Raw genomic sequence first — 16,822 nt, forward strand, 5'->3', positions numbered from 1 at the left:
CGATGATACTGCGCATGCGTGTAATTTTAAAGCAGATAAAAAGCGTCTAAGTCAGATATTTTTATAAAACAGAGGTGTGATACTATAAAACACATTGGAAAGATGTTTAGGACTTTATTACTGCCTTATCACTGTACGTAAACCAATCTGCAGCACCGTTTACGTTCATGCCACTGCTAGAACGGTTCTCGTTCTCGAGTCAAGCGCCGGTTCGCAACAGATTTCGATTCAGCAGTACACGAACCGAACAGCCGCCTCTTTCGGACACGTCCGACTCAGAACCGATGATACTGCGCATGCGTGTAATTTTAAAGCAGATAAAAAGCATCTAAGTCAGATATTTTTATAAAACAGAGCTGTGATACTATAAAACACATTGGAAAGATGTTTAGGACTTTATTACTGCCTTATCACTGTACGTAAACCAATCTGCAGCGCCGTTTACGTTCATGCCACTGCTAGAACGGTTCTCGAGTCAAGAGCCGGTTGCAACAGCTTTCGATTCAGCAGTACACGAACCGAAGAGCCGCTTCTTTCGGACATGTCCGAGTCGGTCCGACTGAGTGAGTGAGTGAGAACCGATGAGCTAAGGATAGTGAGCATGCGTGATTCACCGTGAGGCTACAGAACAGTGTGGACAACTGATGCTGTGCTAATGTTACGAGCGCACGTGAACCGAGGACTTAAAATATATGGAGCAATCTGGCAAAGCGTAAATTTATTTAATAACACATAAATCGTATTGAATTATGCATGGATTATATAGTTTCTGTAAAATGCTGATGAAGATTAATTATTAACTTTTTATCTTTAAGACTTAAAATGTCATAGTTTGCTGCACTTCACTGTGCCTATTTGGGTGCTTTAGTTGCAAAACGTATATGTAAGAAACAGATCATGACGTGATGTGTTAACTGACAGAAGTTATGATTACTGGTTTATATTTGAATGTGCCGAGTGTATTTTCATCCCAGCCGGTAGGGATGATAGACTTGACACGTTTCGTCAGGGCGAGTGACGTCATGACGTCAGAGTGTAAGAGAATCGGTGAACCGGTTTTTTGAACCGGTTCATTGAAAGAACTGTCCAAAAGAACCGGTTCGCAGAAAAGAGCCGGACTTCCCATCACTAGTTAAAACACAGCAAACTTGAAGCGTGACTGCTGGCGAGTCACCCCGAAACTCATTACAAGGGCAGCACAAACGTTTTTAAATGCCAATGTTAATTTATCCGCTAACGTGAGCTGCTGCATAACATGATATGCAACATAAAGCCAAAAGAAACAAGCGCTGTTCCGATTAGAGAAGTGATGAAGTGAGTCGTACTGCATATTAAAAGATCGAATGACATGCTAGAAAACAAGTATGTGATTTGCATGATTGAAGAAATGTAATGCAGTTTATGTGATATGTATTTTTGAAAGATTTTTCTCATTCATTACTGTCTCAAGCAAAGACAGCGCGCCAATAGCGTTTGAGTGTGAGCTCTGTCAGAGCGTTTCATTGGTTGAATGTACTGAATGAACACGCCCTTCACTGAACGAACGAGTCAATTGAGTCAAAATGAGACTGAATGAACTGCTACATGTCGTTCATGGTCTAATATTCTCTGTGTTACAACAATGCATATCCAGTAGTTACTCAACTTTTCTGAAAAATAAAGGTAATGACCTGGTTTAATTTAATTCTAAGGTAAAGTAAATTAAATCAAAACAGCTAAATCTTTGTATGGAACATTTAATTACACCATTTAAATTAGTTAAACCGGATAGATTTTGTCGACTAAAACTTAATTGCATTTTAGTCAAAAGACTATGACTAAACCTAAATCAAAATTTGCTGTCACTCATTGACAAACCTGCAGTACAGCAGGTTCAGTTAAGCCTTAAAATGTTAAAATTCTTTATTAAGTTGTATGTGCAACAAAAAAAGTTACTGAAATTGTTAATATTTTGAAAATAAATGTTTCATTTTTTTATTTTGTTCAAAATATCAAGATGTGTATCGTATCGTGAACCCAGCATCGAGATATGTACCGAATCGTGAGCTGAGTGTATGGTTACACCCCCATTGACATATGTGTGACATAAGGAGTGTACTTCCTGGGCTATTCCTATCATTACTAATGTTTGTTCTGTCAATCTCTCTACAATGACAGAAAACAGTTACAAAACTGTTTAAGCTAGATCTTTTTCTTTTGTAAACAACACATCATACAGTTTTAGAAACAACATTATTGTATTCAACCATTTTAAATAAACCTCTGCATTTATAAACCAAAAACCATTACAGTACAGCAAAATAAAGAAGTAAATAACTAGCACATCAGCACAGGTTATGTCTGAATATAATAATGTCTTGCACACACACCTTGCTGGGGATCCTGAAGTTCTCCACGGGGCTCATGTCGACCACACTCTCTTGAGGACTTTTCAGGCCCTTGTGGAAAAATAAACAGTCCACGTTACTAACAATAACTATTCGATATTTTACGAAAAGAGAAACTGCTACAACCAATCTGTCAGTTCAGTGACAGCTGTGCAATGACAGGGCAATGATCGTAACAAAACCATTGATAAGCTGACTGTGTGTTTACAGGTTTATAAGAATATGACTTTGAACTGGGTATGAATTGAGTGAAAATAGGCTGTGTTTTGAACCGATTTAACAAATGACCATCCATTTTGAGCACTATAAACACTGAAGCTGGTTATCATCATTATTTGTACTACTGACCGTTCTCCCTTGTCCTTTCAATGGCATTGATGTAACGTTAATGCATTACAAAACTACGTACATCACCAGCGAATACAAGCTGTTTTTCTATTAAATTGTATTATAGCTAGCAGGCTAGCTTATTAAAACGCTTCCGGAGTCGTCAATGAAATGAAAAAGTGGGCTAACATAAAATGAGCAAAAACTCACCTGACGGGCCATCAAAGACTTGATTTTCTGCATCGTATATTTAAGAACAGACGCGACGATATTGTATTTCTCTGTCAAATTGCAATTCAGTTCCTGTAGTGCTAGACAGGTGCCATGTTTCACTACGGGGATCACGTGACAGGTCATGTGCAGTGCAGCATGGGATACGTAGTTCCGCTCACTCCCTGAGGATTTGCGTCCAATCTCTCCAAGTACTCGTCTAAAACGGTTTACATATGAAGAAAAACACAATTTATAAAGCAGGACAACATTACCATTAACAGTAATACCGCAAAAATGCCATGTTGTTTTTATGATGATGACTTAATAGGCCTAATTATTTTTGTATTTATGTTTATCCATCCATCCACCCACCCACCAACCTTATAATCATTACTCAGTAATTTCCTGGTGTGTCACTCTATTTTCTGTTCGATAATCATTACTTTTCTAAAATAGCTGGATAATGCTTTAAAAAGTCCAATGACTTTTCAAATCATTACACTAGCATGTTTTGACAGATATACCCAATGACATGACATTTTGGATTATTGTAAAATGCTGCCAAACCTCATTTGTTTTGGTCATTGACATCATATGGCTCGGAGAAAAGTTTACAGCAAATAAAAGATTAGTGTCAAAAACATCGAGTGGGTGTTTGAGGTGAACATTTCAGACTGGCTGGAGAATAAATAAAAGACCCAGTGTTTTTGTAAATAAAGTTCCACTGATATCCACCACTGATGATTTCCCAGTCAAATGAAGGAGTGGCACCACCCCCGCGGGCGGCTGAGCTGTTGATTTAATCCTTCTGCTCTTTCTCTCAAACTGAAAATAAACAGATAGTGTTCCTGTAATCTCTTTGCTCATTATTTCATAGAATGCTGTTTAGTTTTGTCAATAAAATGCTTTTCTATACTAAGACTTAGAATCCTTTATTGTGTTTAAAGATATTAAAGAATGAATAAACCATTATTAAAATATTTCTAAAAACCTTTATTTTCAAAGTACAGGGCATCCATCTGTGTTTAAAATATAAACAGGAGCAGGTGCAACACATAGAAAATAAAACCGACTAAAAATGTCTGTTTTAAATTCAAAAACTGCTACCTAGTATGAAATGTATGGAACGGTTATGTGGCATCTTTGTAATGTTACGAACAATATCGTGGAATACATTGCAGTGTGCAAAAAAAAATACAATATTAAAGTACGAAATGCGATCGTATTTACATTCACAATGCAAAACCATAACGTCAGCTGATGTATTTTATATAAATACTCTTAGCTTTTCATTAAGCCTGTTGTTACAGAAAATAATGCATAATTTTCAATATATACAGTATATATTCCTTTTAAGACATGTCAGTGCCCAGCACGGTAAGAATGTCAGTGCTCAGCACAGGTGTTATAAGAATTATGATCTTTATAAAGTATAAACATGAATAATTGTACAAAACAAAATAAGTGCTGAAATGTGTCACTGTATAGAGAAAATTTGGATTGAAACAAAACAAATTTTTACATTTAGCACACGTGACACCTCTCCCTCTCATTTAAGCAGACTCAGTGTTGGCGTTTCAGGCACATGTCTGATGACATCATAGATGGTGGTATGCAAATCTTTGACTGAATCAAGCCGTGCCAAAGACCTGCAGGATGCCTGAAAAAGCACAGGGAAGAAAGATTAAAACTGTTCCGAGGCAAAACTGCACATGCAAATGAGCAGATAATTATCTTTTCATGTGAGGGTTTCAACCTGTGTCGATTCCATTTTCCCAGGAACAGAAACAAATTCGTAGATCCCGAAGTCTTCAGTTGCATCTTCATGACCTATAAGTATATTACTCAGATTGGTGAACCATTTAGTACAGAGATTTAAACAAAATAATATACACCGAAATATTCTATTCCAAATAGTTGTATAGTGTTTTATTGTATAGGCAGAAAAGAAATAAATTGTTTAATATCCTTATAAATAAACCAACTTTCTACTTAGCAAACCCAAAGTTACTACAATAAGAAATGACTGTGTATGTAGTCAGGTGAAACCAAGCAAGCAAGGTGGAATTTTTTTATAGCGTATGCTGACAGAAACCAGGCAGATATGATTATAGTAGTTGTAATATTAATGGGGTTGGGGAGTTTGTTTGTACAGAGAGGCTATGTACACATTACTGCCTAACAACACAGGTATATAGTGTGAGCGTGCAGTAAACCTACCGGATCGGTGCAGTCCTCTCTGCTCTGTCATAGGCCTAAAACACAGGTCCAATCAATCAATGCTGTCAGAAAAACATACAAACGTGGCATATATTTCTCAAACTGTTGAATATGAAAGTTTTTCTTACCGTCTGTAGATTGTATTCATCACTGTTGAAACAAGATCAAAAGATTATTTAAATTACCGGTGCTATGTTTTCTTCGTCTTAGTCATTATGAATGATTTGAATACAGTCTGATAAGCATAACATGCTAAAAAAATTATTGCATTTGTTTAAAAGTACACTAGCCAAATGAATCTTTTCAAAACAATTTATGACACTGCCTTTGAAAACCAGATGGTCTCGCAATCTATTTATGATAAACAATTCATGGTATAACAAGCGTCACAGTTTGATTTCAATCATTAATTTCGCTATGATTTCGATCTGTGACATGGTATTACTCACTCCATATCATAGATGTTATATTTTCAATGTTCTTTACATTATTTAGAATGATTTTATGTCAATCACAAAAATGACTTTCTCACAGGCAGGTCACGCTTTTCTTTTTTTGGCACTTTGTTGTGGTAAAGTCTAAACATCAGTAAAAAGCAGATAACTTCATACTTCGTCTTGGATGGCAGCTCTTCCTTATGAGCACAAACATCATACACACAATGATGACCACTGATGAGATTGTAATGAAAGTCAATGAAGACAGAGCACCTCCTTCCTGGATATGTTTTTCTCTTCCTGGAAAAACATTGATAAACAAAATCATGTATATTTTGATATAAAACAGTTTTCCATATTTAACCAAACTTCCCAGCCTGTAATGGTTGGTAAATAATAAGAACATGTGCCAGCCCCTATTTACTTTCTAACAGAACAGCACGATGTATTTGAGAAACATATGCACTTAGCCACAGAAAAAAGCTTGTAGTCAAACAATGGATGGTAAACTGTACATGTAGCATTCAATAACTCATAGAACAAACTCCCAACAACTAAAACAAACAGAAAATACCATGACATGTGAGCTCAATTTAATCTGAATTTATTTAGTATCCTGGCAGAATTATTAAACATATATACTAATGAATATACACAAATATACCAATGCAAAGCAGTCTGCACACTATTGTCAGAATGATTTTTTTATATTAAGGGCCAATAGCTTAATTTATATTATAATTTATAGATGTATACTATATTTTTTAAGGGGTGATTTTAATGTTTTTCATCCAAACAATGAGAATACATATCTGGTTCTTATACATTTTTTGAACAAAATAGAAATAGAAATCTGGGCCTAGAATCAAATTTACTACAAAATATGTTACAAATGTTCATAAACAGGAATTTATTAGGAGCACTGTATATGTCATTTTAATCTTTGTGTTATTTTTGGCAATATTAACTGCATTTTTTATTTCTAGTTCATCTCTAACACATTGCAGACGTACCTTTGCCAAGTCTGGCCACCACCAGCGAAAATTTGGTCTCATCCTGTTTCTTTGTCACATTGTTAAATGCTCTACACCAGAACTCCTTTGCTTGAGCTAATTCATAAGATGTCACTTCAAACCGTGTTCCAGTCATGATGATCTCTGTGCCGTTCGATGTCTTAGAGATCCAGACGCAGCTGTTGGGAGGGTTCGAGTCAGCAAGACAGTCGAAAAAGACCAGCTCCCCTGGGTTCACCGTGAACACCCCTCCGGTTTTCAGACCCTGCTCTGAATTTACTTCTAGATTGTAGGGTCCATCTAACACAATTAGTAAAGACACATAAAAACAGTATTAGTAGTTTTACATTCATTGAGAGATTCCAATTCATTGTGTTAGACATTGAAATGTCCTTATTCATGTACTCATTAATATTTCAGATCTATGTGACCCCCAGGGGCACGTAAGGGGAAATTTGAGAGGTAAAATTCAAATATTTTAATCTAATTTAGAAGATTAAGGGGCTGTTTCCCAGAAAGGGCTTAAACCTAGTCCCAGACTTAAGTGTTACAGGTGTCTTGACTGAAAACAATTTACACTGACATATCTTAAAATACATCAGGGCGATTGTTTTGTCTCAAGATGCACACTGTAATGTTTTTTTGTCAAGTATGTTTTTAAAAATGACTTAAATATCCTAATTTAACTAGGGCCAAGTCCTGTCTTAAACTAATCCCTGTCTTGGAAGCCGCCCCTAAATGTGTTTAACATGTTAATACACTTTACAAGCGTCATCCACAAAAGTGACCAAAGCCAGCACTTACTGTCTTATTTTATACTGAAAAAATTATAATATCTTATAATATGAATCCTGTTCTCACACATTATATATTGATTTTGACACTATGCATGGAGATAACCTTGAAGTTATTATAGATTACAAAAACTTAAACTATTAAAACATTTCTGTCTGTTGAAATCAAACATTAGCCTAAATATTTAATTATTTCTTTATTATTATTCCTTTATTTTGATTATTAAAAACTTAAAATAAATGAAAATGAGAAATGTTGCCTCAGGAGTAAACTGAAACACATTTAAGTTGAGACACAATTATTAAGTGAAAATGAATTAGAACTAAAGTAAAACTAAATTAAATTCATCAAAATAAACAAAATGATGATAAAATGACAAAAGCGCATAACAAAATTGCTATGAAATAAAAACATAAAAAAATAAATTATTAAAGCTAATTCAAAATATTAATAAAAGTGAAAACAAAACTATTCGAACTCTGGGTCCTTGGCATTAAAAAAGTGAGCAAGCCCATAATAGAAATGACATCATGTTAGTACAGAGTCACAAAACAAACAACAGTTAACTCCCAGACAAGAGAAACGAGCTGGACAGCTTGTAATGATTAACACATGGCAATAACAGATGATGAATGAGTTTGCAGTTGCAGCTCATCCACAATAACTGAAAAGAAACACAGATACTCACAGTACACACTGAGAGCAGTTCCTTCGCTCAGTTCATGGCTGATGTGGTTTTTGGCCTCGCAGGTGTACCGGCCTCTATCATCTTTACTGACAGGACTTATGACAAGTGTGCCGTGATCTTGTGAAAATGTGTGCCGCTCGCTTGGAACTACCGCCATGTTGTTCTTAATCCATTCGTACTGAACGTTGGTGCCGGTTTCAACAGAGCATGTCAGCGTCACATTATCTCGCTCTTCTATGAGGTCTGCCCCTGGGCTCTTACTGAGAACGGGCTTTGACACAGGCACTAGTGGCAGAAACCATTAAAAAAAAGAGTGATAAAAGATAGAAATGAGACTGAAAAATAAACTGACCCAACATCTGTATCATGTTTGCATACTTTAGACGCATCTATTAATAACAAGTGCATAAAATGATAAACTATCTGTACAGAGCTCTTATTAATGCAAGCAGTTTTTCATACCGCTTACTGTGATCGTCACTATTTTCGTGACGGCCACCGGCGTGGAGCTTCCTGGGAAGATGATGTTGATCTCCAGCTTGTACTCCCCCTCAGCGTCCTCATCCAGATGCTCAATATCTAGCGAGACATCTGGCAATTTAAGCACTGGTTTGTTCCTCAGCCGCATATTGAGGATGGCATTGGACTCGGTGAAAGTGACAAGAAGAGTATAAGTGGGTTTAGTCTTGTACCAGGCCCCCTGGAACTTCACATTCTTGACATCAAAATGAGGCTCAACTCTGAGGAGCATAGAGTCCCCGTATTTGCCATGCTGTGTGGGCTCCAGTGAAATATATTCCATACCTGTTCAAAAGAAAGTGTGCATCTCAAGTTTGTGCATAATACATACTGTAACTACCTATCCACAATATCCTTGGCTAAAAAGATGTTTAACATTTGGATGGATAAAACATTAAGGGGCGGATTCCTGGACAGGGCTTAAGCCTACTGGCAAACAAACTTAAGAGATGTCTCGATCAAAAACAACTTGCACTGACATATCATAAAATATATCAGTGTGGTTTTTTTGTCTCAGCACACAGTAATGTTTTTTTGTAAAGCATGTTTTTTAAAAAGACTTAAATATCCTAAATAAACTAAGGCCAAGTCCTGATTTAAGCCAATCCCGTCCGATAAACAGCCCCTATGTGTTTTATTAGGTAAACTTAAAGAAAAATGCATTACAATTTTTGTCGCTCTAAAAAAAGATCTTCAACCAAAATGCTGGGTTGTTTAAAGCCATTGTTGGGTCAAATATAAACTATTTTTACACTCTAAAAATGCTGGGTTATTTAAGGTGCAATGTTTAAGGAATAAAAGTTTGATTTTTAAAAGCATATCGAATTACACTATACACTTAACTGTCCACAAAAAGAAAAAATTCATACTATGTATCTCACACCACCCTAGAGCAACCTCAAAAGCTTAATATTCATGATTTTGATCACTGGACAGACCAGCGCTGCGTAAAAATGGCAATGTTTCTCATTAACAGTGACTTTGATGATTAAACATTCATCTACATCTTCTGCTAACCTATGCAGTTTGCACTTGGATGCTCCGTTTAAAGGAACAGTTCACCCAAAGATTTAAATCCTGTCTTCATTTCCTTACCCTCAAGTTGTTCCAAATCTGTGTAGATTTCTTTGTTCTGATGAACACAGAGAAAGATATTTGGAAGAATGCTTGTAACCAAACAGTTCTTGGCCACCATTGACTACCATAGTGGGAAAAATTGTTAGTCAAAAGTGCCCCAGATCTGTTTGCTTTACTACATTTTTCAGAATATCTTCTTTTGGGTTCAACAGTACAAATACATTTATAAAGCAATTTTTTCCTACTATGGTAGTCAATGGTGGCCAAGAACTGTTTGGTTAAAAGCATTCTTCCAAATATCTTTATTTGTGTTCATCAGAACAAATTAATTTATACAGATTTGGAACAACTCAAGGGTGAGTAAATAAGGACAGAACTTTTTATTTTTGGACGAACTGTCCCTTTAACTCTATAATTAGATATTTGCAAAGTAAGATATAATACATGTAGCCTACGTCTACATTTACTACACAGATCTCTGAAATTCTTGATTCTGATTGGTCAACTATCATTCTGCAGTTTTTCCATAATGGGCAGCGGTTTATTTCACTCCGTCTCCGGCAACCAATCTTCAACACTGTTCAAGTGTCATGTCTTACGTCTCACTACACCATCTCTTTATTCAAACATAATACAATTATTTCAACTCAACTTACTTTGTCACAACCATTTGTTTAAGTATCTAAAGCGATAATAAACGGTCATGTGATCATTATCCTAAAATAAATCCCAACAGCACCATGACGCAAAGCATTTTCGCTTACATAATATTCACCCACAAAAGTCTATTTTAAACCGCAGCCAAAATATCTTCTTTTGTATCTTTTTTTCTATTGTTAATAATTCCTCACACAGGTCTGTACTTTAATCACCACCAGCCCATGTGTTCAATCCTGTACCATGCTGTGAGCAAATATTTACCAGCTTCTCAGGATGATAGTGATCAAACATGAAGTTCTCTCTAATTTGTCTAAACGGGTCTGCGAGCAAACACTCGGGCAAAATTGCGCATTACATTAAGCCCTGCAAAACGCTCGAAGATCTTGTGTTTGTACACGGAAAGAAAACATGCTCAGAAAAGAGCGTTAGAGTAATCCTGTTACTACTACTACCAAGACAACATACTCTCCTCCTCCGACCTCTACATTTCCATATCTCATTTCTAAAGGATAAGATTTCTCTCAGTGGAGATAAAATGACCGTATTGAAAGGATCAGAGGCCCGGCTTTAACTGACAGCTGTTAATCTGCATTACGTTGCTAAGCGCAGTCGTGTGGCAGCAGGCAGGTAGGCAGCACACAGGTAAACAGTGTCATACTCCTCCCATCGCCTCCTGCCCACAACTACCCGGACATAAGCATCTCCACCCCCTGCTCGCCTTTACCGGCCCGCTGACAGGCAATGTTGTGCATTACAATAGTTAACTGTGTGGCTCGTGTTGTGCGTTAAATAATAAACAAGGACGCCCCATTGCACGCACAAAAGACCAGGGGGCAGTTTGGGTGGAAGCCAAAAGTGTGCCTGTGTTTATACCACGCTGAGCTCCAATAGTCTGTGAAGTTTTGAGCCTGGTCTAAACAAAAGAAAGGATTGTTGTTGTGATGGCAACACCGACCTTACACCACCAAGACAATAGGCATTAGGAATTATACTGTTCTCACTAACAATTCAAATGACTAGCTCCATATGCGTTTCCAAACACAAACACTGAACTATTCACACCTTAAGTGAGGGCCTTTTGTGCAACAAACCAAACACATATTTACACGCGTGGATTGGAAAGTAACATAACCCTGGCCATGAATAATCCACTTCAATGTTTGTCTTTGCGTATTCTTAAAAACGCCGTGTGACACACAAAGTGAAATATAGAACTTTAGGCGTCTGCCATAAGAGTTTGAGTCACATCTATGGCTACATTTAAGTCCACGACCCCTATAGAAATTTGAGGAACAAGTTCCCCCACAGTATGAGTTTATAAATTGTGGTTACATACTGGTATAATCTATATATAATAATAAAAAATTATGTTAAAAACAATCAATGTCATCTTTTCTAAATAAGACAGAACTGTATGTGAAGTATTGTAATGTAAATGTATTTTTTGGGGTGTGTTTCAATCTAATATTTAAAGTGAAAGTAAATCTACAAACAGTTTTAAAATGATTTGAAATGATTTTGTCATTTACATACATTTTTTGGTGTTGTTTAAATGTCATGGTTTCGGTATTTTCTGTTTTTTTGCACCTCAACTTATGTTAATGCAAAGGTTGCATACGTTTTTTCCAAGGGACATCAATACAAATTTGAAATAAAACATTGTAGATTTTAAGATTTGCTTTTTATTTTTCTCTAATATTCTCTATAGTAGGCCTATATAACTGAAGTATTGTTAGTATTTATGTGCATGACAAGTCAAACAGAAATGGATTTTTATTTACTGCGAAATTCAACCTTGGGAAATCAGGTTAATTCAACAACATTCAAAAATACGCCCTTGCAAATCTCCCAATAGCAATATTTTAAGATGCCCTTGTTACACGTTACATGCACTTACTAGTATAAATTATGCATAGTTGCATGTAACTAACCCTAAACCACACCCTAACCCTATAGAAAGTACATGTATTTAATTATCACTCTGTACTTTAATTACACTGTAAGAAGATCACATTAAAATAGAGTGTAACCAAAAATTCTATTGCAGCGTATGGTGTATGATATCACCTCTGCTGTACAGTTTATTTTAAAGTGTGTATAAAATGCTCTTACCATCAACACCGAGAAATAAGGTGCACATCAGTAGAAACATGGTCACTCCAACACATTCCATTTCTGCAATATAATCTCTAGAAGCTGTTTGGCTTGTGACAAGAAAGGGGAACTGGTGACAGTATTTGCCAGGGAAATGAGAAAAGCTAGCTCAGGCACCTCCCACTTGCCATTTGGACACACACCTGGTTGAGGTTCCAAAAGGCTGCTGTCACCTGAGGGCCAGAGACAGTCTCACCGATACACATTCACAGAGAGATATACACAGCTTAAGCACAGTGTCAGATCACCGAAAAAAACTCCTTTAAGACATACACAGACCGCTACAGGTATGTGATACCAGCAAAGACTGAGATTTAAGTCCAACACACACACAGAGGTCATTGAGCTACACAATGCATGAACATGCAAAGTTTCACCTGAAACCGTGAGCGACTTAAGACACAAAATAATGTTTTAAGAAGTGATTACACACAGTAAGAATCTTAAAATAGATAACCAGAGATGGCCTTAGATAAGTCACTTTAGTTCACAGCTACTTGAAAAAAAAATTACATGGGGAACATGTAGATCGAAAAGGACTAGCATACAAAGTTAATAAACCATGTACACAGGCCGCAAATTAATGTACATACATTTACATTTATTTACTTGGCCGAAGCATTTATCCAAAGCAACTTGCACTGCATTCAGGATATACATTAAAATGGTTTGCATGGTCCCTGAAGGTTGAAGTTCCAACTTTAGCATTGTCATCAAATGGAATAAGACCAAATTCTCATACCGATCATTTGTTTCATAAAAATCAGAAGTGTAAGCAGAATGCATGCATTTAGCATAAACTACAGTATAGTGGATGAAAACAAGTTCCCTCATATGTTATATATACTTAAAACATTGTTTCAGAGTAGTTCAGGGTGCAAAAATGTACGGCTAGTGATAAAATACAATGATCTTCCTTCCATTACGTTAACTTAAATGTCATACAATCGACCTAGATTGCACCTCGATGTCCCTCAGTGCCTACTGTGAGGAATGTTTAGAGTAATAGGTCATCTTTACTGCATTTCAATGTCTAACACTAAAAAGTTTTTTTTAAATCATGTAAATCAGCAGCTTTTACAACCAGCAAATGAGCTGAATTTTAGCATTTATACCACACGGGGCCAGCAGTGGTGTAAATGACCTTTATTTGGACTGAATCATCTGTTTAAAAAATAAACACACAAACCTGACATAATAAAGCCCATGCCATCTTTCAACTCCCCCTTCACATGATCATCTCATCCGTTGGACACAAAGCCTCAGCGTGCTAAGCAGCACCAGCTCATAAGAGTCACTTGGACAGATATCTAATAGGTTTCCACCAGTTTGGCAAGAGCTCTGTCTTTATTCAGTTTTCAAGCTGCCTGTTGTAGTGGACACCTCACCAGCCCTATAGTCCAGCTCGAAGCCAGAAGTCTTCCTCTTTTTCTTTTTGCTGTGTTTCTTATGCTTCTTCTTTTTCTTTTTTTTCTTGGACTTATCCTGTAAATGTATATATAGTATTTGTAAGTCACATGGCCAAAACGAGTTACAAACCACTAAAATGATTTTTTTTAATTATGATGCGAGATGACTTACTGTAACTTTCTCCTTTTCTTCACTACTGTGTTTCTTCTTTTTGTACTCTTCCTAAAAAAAAACACACACACAGAAATCTGGTCATTGTTGCCTTAAAAGTAAAACATATAAACTGTTCAATGAAACAACGAAAAACCAAGCCTATAACAGAAAATTCTGTAGTCACATGCACAACAAAAACCAGTTGGTTCCTGTCTGTTTTTTTTTTTTTAATCATTATTTGGGTCCTATGGGTTGGGAATGACACGAGGTGTGAGATATAAATGACAAAAGTTATATTTTATCTAAACTGTCCCTTTGAGATGACAGGGTTTAAGCAGTCATACATCTATATCAGACTCGTCTGAGGACTCCGAATGGCTCTTCTCAGATTTCCTCTTCCTCCGACTGTCCTTCTCATCCTTTGAAACAAAAACATACAACTTAAGAGACAAAGGCGTGATAAAAAGAAACAGTAAAAATCATGTCTTCAGTTAGTCGTAAGGTACCTTGTCTTTCTCGCCATTCTCCCTGAACTTCTTCTTCTTCTTTTTCTTGGATGATTCCTGCAGATAATAAATGACATTATAACTCAGTCTTACCGAAACAAGTCTCATAACTATTTTCATCAGCAGGGAAAATTGATACTCAAGAGTGAATACTGTCAATCGTGGATAATAATAGTTAACAAACTAAAGAATCTCACTGGCGATACTGAATGTTTAACACAAACTTTGTAATGATTTTCCTGTAAATGTAAAGAACCACTAATACCCTGCTATCCGTTTCCGACTCTGTGTCAGAATCGTCAGACTCTTTCCTAGCAGAAGACCTTCTTTTTTTCTTTCTCTTCACAATTTTCTTCTCATCCTGAAATGTAAGCAAATAGGAGAACAAGGAACATTCAGTAACTATTCAAGGCTATTTTAAAAACACATGCAAATAACTCAACTTGTTTTCGTGCCACTTACATCATCTTCAGATTCTGAAGAGGAACCGGAAGAGAAATCAGAACTCGAAGAGGAGGAGGAAGATGAAGAATGCTTGAACAAACACAACAAAAGCATGAATTTGTTAGATTTAAAGCCACAAAGGCCAGACTGATGTCAATTGCCCTCTATAGGATGTCACTTTTCCGAAGACAGTGTGCTAGAGCTGGAGCTCATTGTGAAACTATTCTACGCATTTCTGTGGTTGTGATAGAAAAATCATCAGTTAACAGATACACGGGCTGGTTTTGAATGACGTCTTCAAAGCACCAATTTTAGAACATGAACCAGAACCATTTCAGTGTGAAAGAGGAGCATGATCTGTCAAGAGCCCAGTGCACAAAACTGGAGAGCTCTCCTCACCCTGCTGGACTTTTTCTTCTCCTTCTTCCTTTTCTGGAAAAGAGAGAAAAATAAAAATCAGCAAATCATAAGCATGTTGTTAAATTTAACAAATTCAGATCACCATACACAACATTACCTCTTTCTTGTCTTTCTCTTTTTCTTTCTTCTCACCTCCACCAAGCACCTTCTCTCTGTTTTTCTCCAATTCCTTCTTCCATCGCTGATGAGAATGAGTGACAACACATATTACACAAACGATACAAACTGACACTAACATCAAAAACAGGCAAGCGTTTAAAAACAACTATACCGCATTCATTTTGTCCTCAAAATCAGCCAAGGCTCTTGAGCCCTTCTTTTTCTTCTCCAGTTGTTCCTTCACCTCCTCCCTTACACACAGAATGAACGGAGAGACATATAGATGAGATAACAAATCACATATATTCATTATTGGTTCGTGAATGATAATCTCCACACACCATGACGGCCGTGGTCTGCTGAGATAATCCTGAATGGTTGGGCCTGCGCTGGGTGCAGGTCCTCGTGCTCTGGCAGCAGCTATTGGGTTCAAGTAAGCCTGAAAGACAATACATTTTAAGAAATTGATCAACTAGCACGTTTACCCGCATAATAAACACGCCCACGAGCATCCACGTTTCAAGAGCTAGCTAGCTAACTACAGTTCTCTAGCCTTGGTTGATAAAACGTTTCTAAAATGTAAGTGCAATGCAACTCACACATGAGCAATAGAAATAAAGGTGCCGCAAACCGTAGAAGAACAGTTTAAAATAAACATGTAATTGTTGAGTTACCCAGTCTGAGCCACAAACTAGCATTAGCCTAGCAACACCTCACAAACGCTCGTTTCAGGTTCAAAACATAAAATGTAATGCATTTATAGGGTTCAAAGAGCGTATTTGTTCATTTTGTAAATGGACGTGGGTATGTCGTTTACGTAAAGTGTTCTTCTGACGTGTTAGCATTACGGCTTAAGGCCTAACTGGCCCTCTTTCCAGTCACCTGAAATTTCGCATAAAAGGGAACTAAATTAAATTATACGCAGCAATGCAATATTTACTCACCACTCTGTTATCTCGCTTTCCCATGTTTGAAGATTTTGCCTATAACCCGCAGGCCAAAATCTATGAATTGTTCCTGTTGTTTACATCTCTGTGCTGCTGGCGATAGCTGACTGAGAAGCTCAGAATTAACGCCACCTAGCGGTTCTCTCAGCAACATGACATGCTCGCGACGTGAGCACTAGAGAGCGCGTCTTCTTGTTTAATATGAGGACGACCCGCTGAGGAATCTTTACATAATCGTTATCTTGATGTATACTCTGAGATGATCACAGTTATTTGCAGATAATTCATAAGCATTATTATATTTTAAGCATTACTATTGTTATTATACCTTGTTTATTTAAGCAACGTTTAAC

At 36.8% G+C, this 16,822-nt stretch overlaps 3 protein-coding genes across 4 annotated transcripts in view; all 3 read right to left on the reverse strand.

Annotated features, from left to right (window-relative positions):
- vps50 (VPS50 EARP/GARPII complex subunit) overlaps positions 1 to 4,464 on the reverse strand; it is a 132,660-nt gene extending 128,196 nt beyond the window's left edge. The window contains exons 1-3 of one of the 2 annotated variants that reach the window (XM_057354235.1): positions 4,450 to 4,464; positions 2,925 to 3,752; positions 2,370 to 2,438 (exon numbers count right to left, since the gene is read on the reverse strand). In XM_057354235.1, the coding sequence (XP_057210218.1) occupies positions 2,370 to 2,438; positions 2,925 to 3,071 (216 nt within the window). In that variant the 5' untranslated portion in view covers positions 3,072 to 3,752; positions 4,450 to 4,464. Of the gene's footprint in view, positions 1 to 2,369; positions 2,439 to 2,924; positions 3,753 to 4,449 lie in introns of those variants that run through there. The other variant, XM_057354236.1, reaches the window with a different exon arrangement.
- hepacam2 (HEPACAM family member 2) lies at positions 3,912 to 13,791 on the reverse strand. The gene is made up of 10 exons (XM_057354237.1): positions 13,680 to 13,791; positions 12,449 to 12,663; positions 8,543 to 8,884; positions 8,081 to 8,365; positions 6,598 to 6,897; positions 5,759 to 5,884; positions 5,276 to 5,297; positions 5,148 to 5,182; positions 4,684 to 4,757; positions 3,912 to 4,587 (listed from the first exon to the last, which is right to left on the reverse strand). The coding sequence occupies exons 2-10, from the start codon at positions 12,507 to 12,509 to the stop codon at positions 4,477 to 4,479; spliced, it is 1,356 nt and encodes a 451-aa protein (XP_057210220.1). The 5' UTR covers positions 12,510 to 12,663; positions 13,680 to 13,791; the 3' UTR covers positions 3,912 to 4,476.
- fam133b (family with sequence similarity 133 member B) lies at positions 13,622 to 16,617 on the reverse strand. The gene is made up of 11 exons (XM_057354238.1): positions 16,467 to 16,617; positions 15,864 to 15,961; positions 15,695 to 15,773; positions 15,521 to 15,604; positions 15,403 to 15,435; positions 15,022 to 15,093; positions 14,825 to 14,920; positions 14,560 to 14,616; positions 14,398 to 14,472; positions 14,072 to 14,122; positions 13,622 to 13,975 (listed from the first exon to the last, which is right to left on the reverse strand). The coding sequence occupies exons 1-11, from the start codon at positions 16,488 to 16,490 to the stop codon at positions 13,838 to 13,840; spliced, it is 807 nt and encodes a 268-aa protein (XP_057210221.1). The 5' UTR covers positions 16,491 to 16,617; the 3' UTR covers positions 13,622 to 13,837.
- Between the last annotated feature and the right edge of the window lie 205 nt (positions 16,618 to 16,822).

The sequence above is a fragment of the Triplophysa rosa genome, linkage group LG16 (assembly GCF_024868665.1).
Source record: "Triplophysa rosa linkage group LG16, Trosa_1v2, whole genome shotgun sequence".
NCBI lineage: Eukaryota > Metazoa > Chordata > Actinopteri > Cypriniformes > Nemacheilidae > Triplophysa > Triplophysa rosa.

Bases quoted from the DNA above. Each gene is read 5' to 3' on its own strand.
- hepacam2 (XM_057354237.1), bottom strand. From the start codon at position 12,509: ATGGAATGTGTTGGAGTGACCATGTTTCTACTGATGTGCACCTTATTT. The intron at 8,885-12,448 runs GTAAGAGCATTT...TCTTTTGAACAG, and splicing joins CTTATTTCTCGGTGTTGATG to GTATGGAATATATTTCACTG. The intron at 4,758-5,147 runs GTAGGTTTACTG...ATATACTTATAG, and splicing joins GAGAGGACTGCACCGATCCG to GTCATGAAGATGCAACTGAA.
- fam133b (XM_057354238.1), bottom strand. From the start codon at position 16,490: ATGGGAAAGCGAGATAACAGAGTG. The intron at 14,921-15,021 runs GTAAGTGGCACG...CTTACATTTCAG, and splicing joins CTTCAGAATCTGAAGATGAT to GATGAGAAGAAAATTGTGAA. The intron at 14,123-14,397 runs GTATGACTGCTT...GTTTTTTTTTAG, and splicing joins CAGACGAGTCTGATATAGAT to GAAGAGTACAAAAAGAAGAA.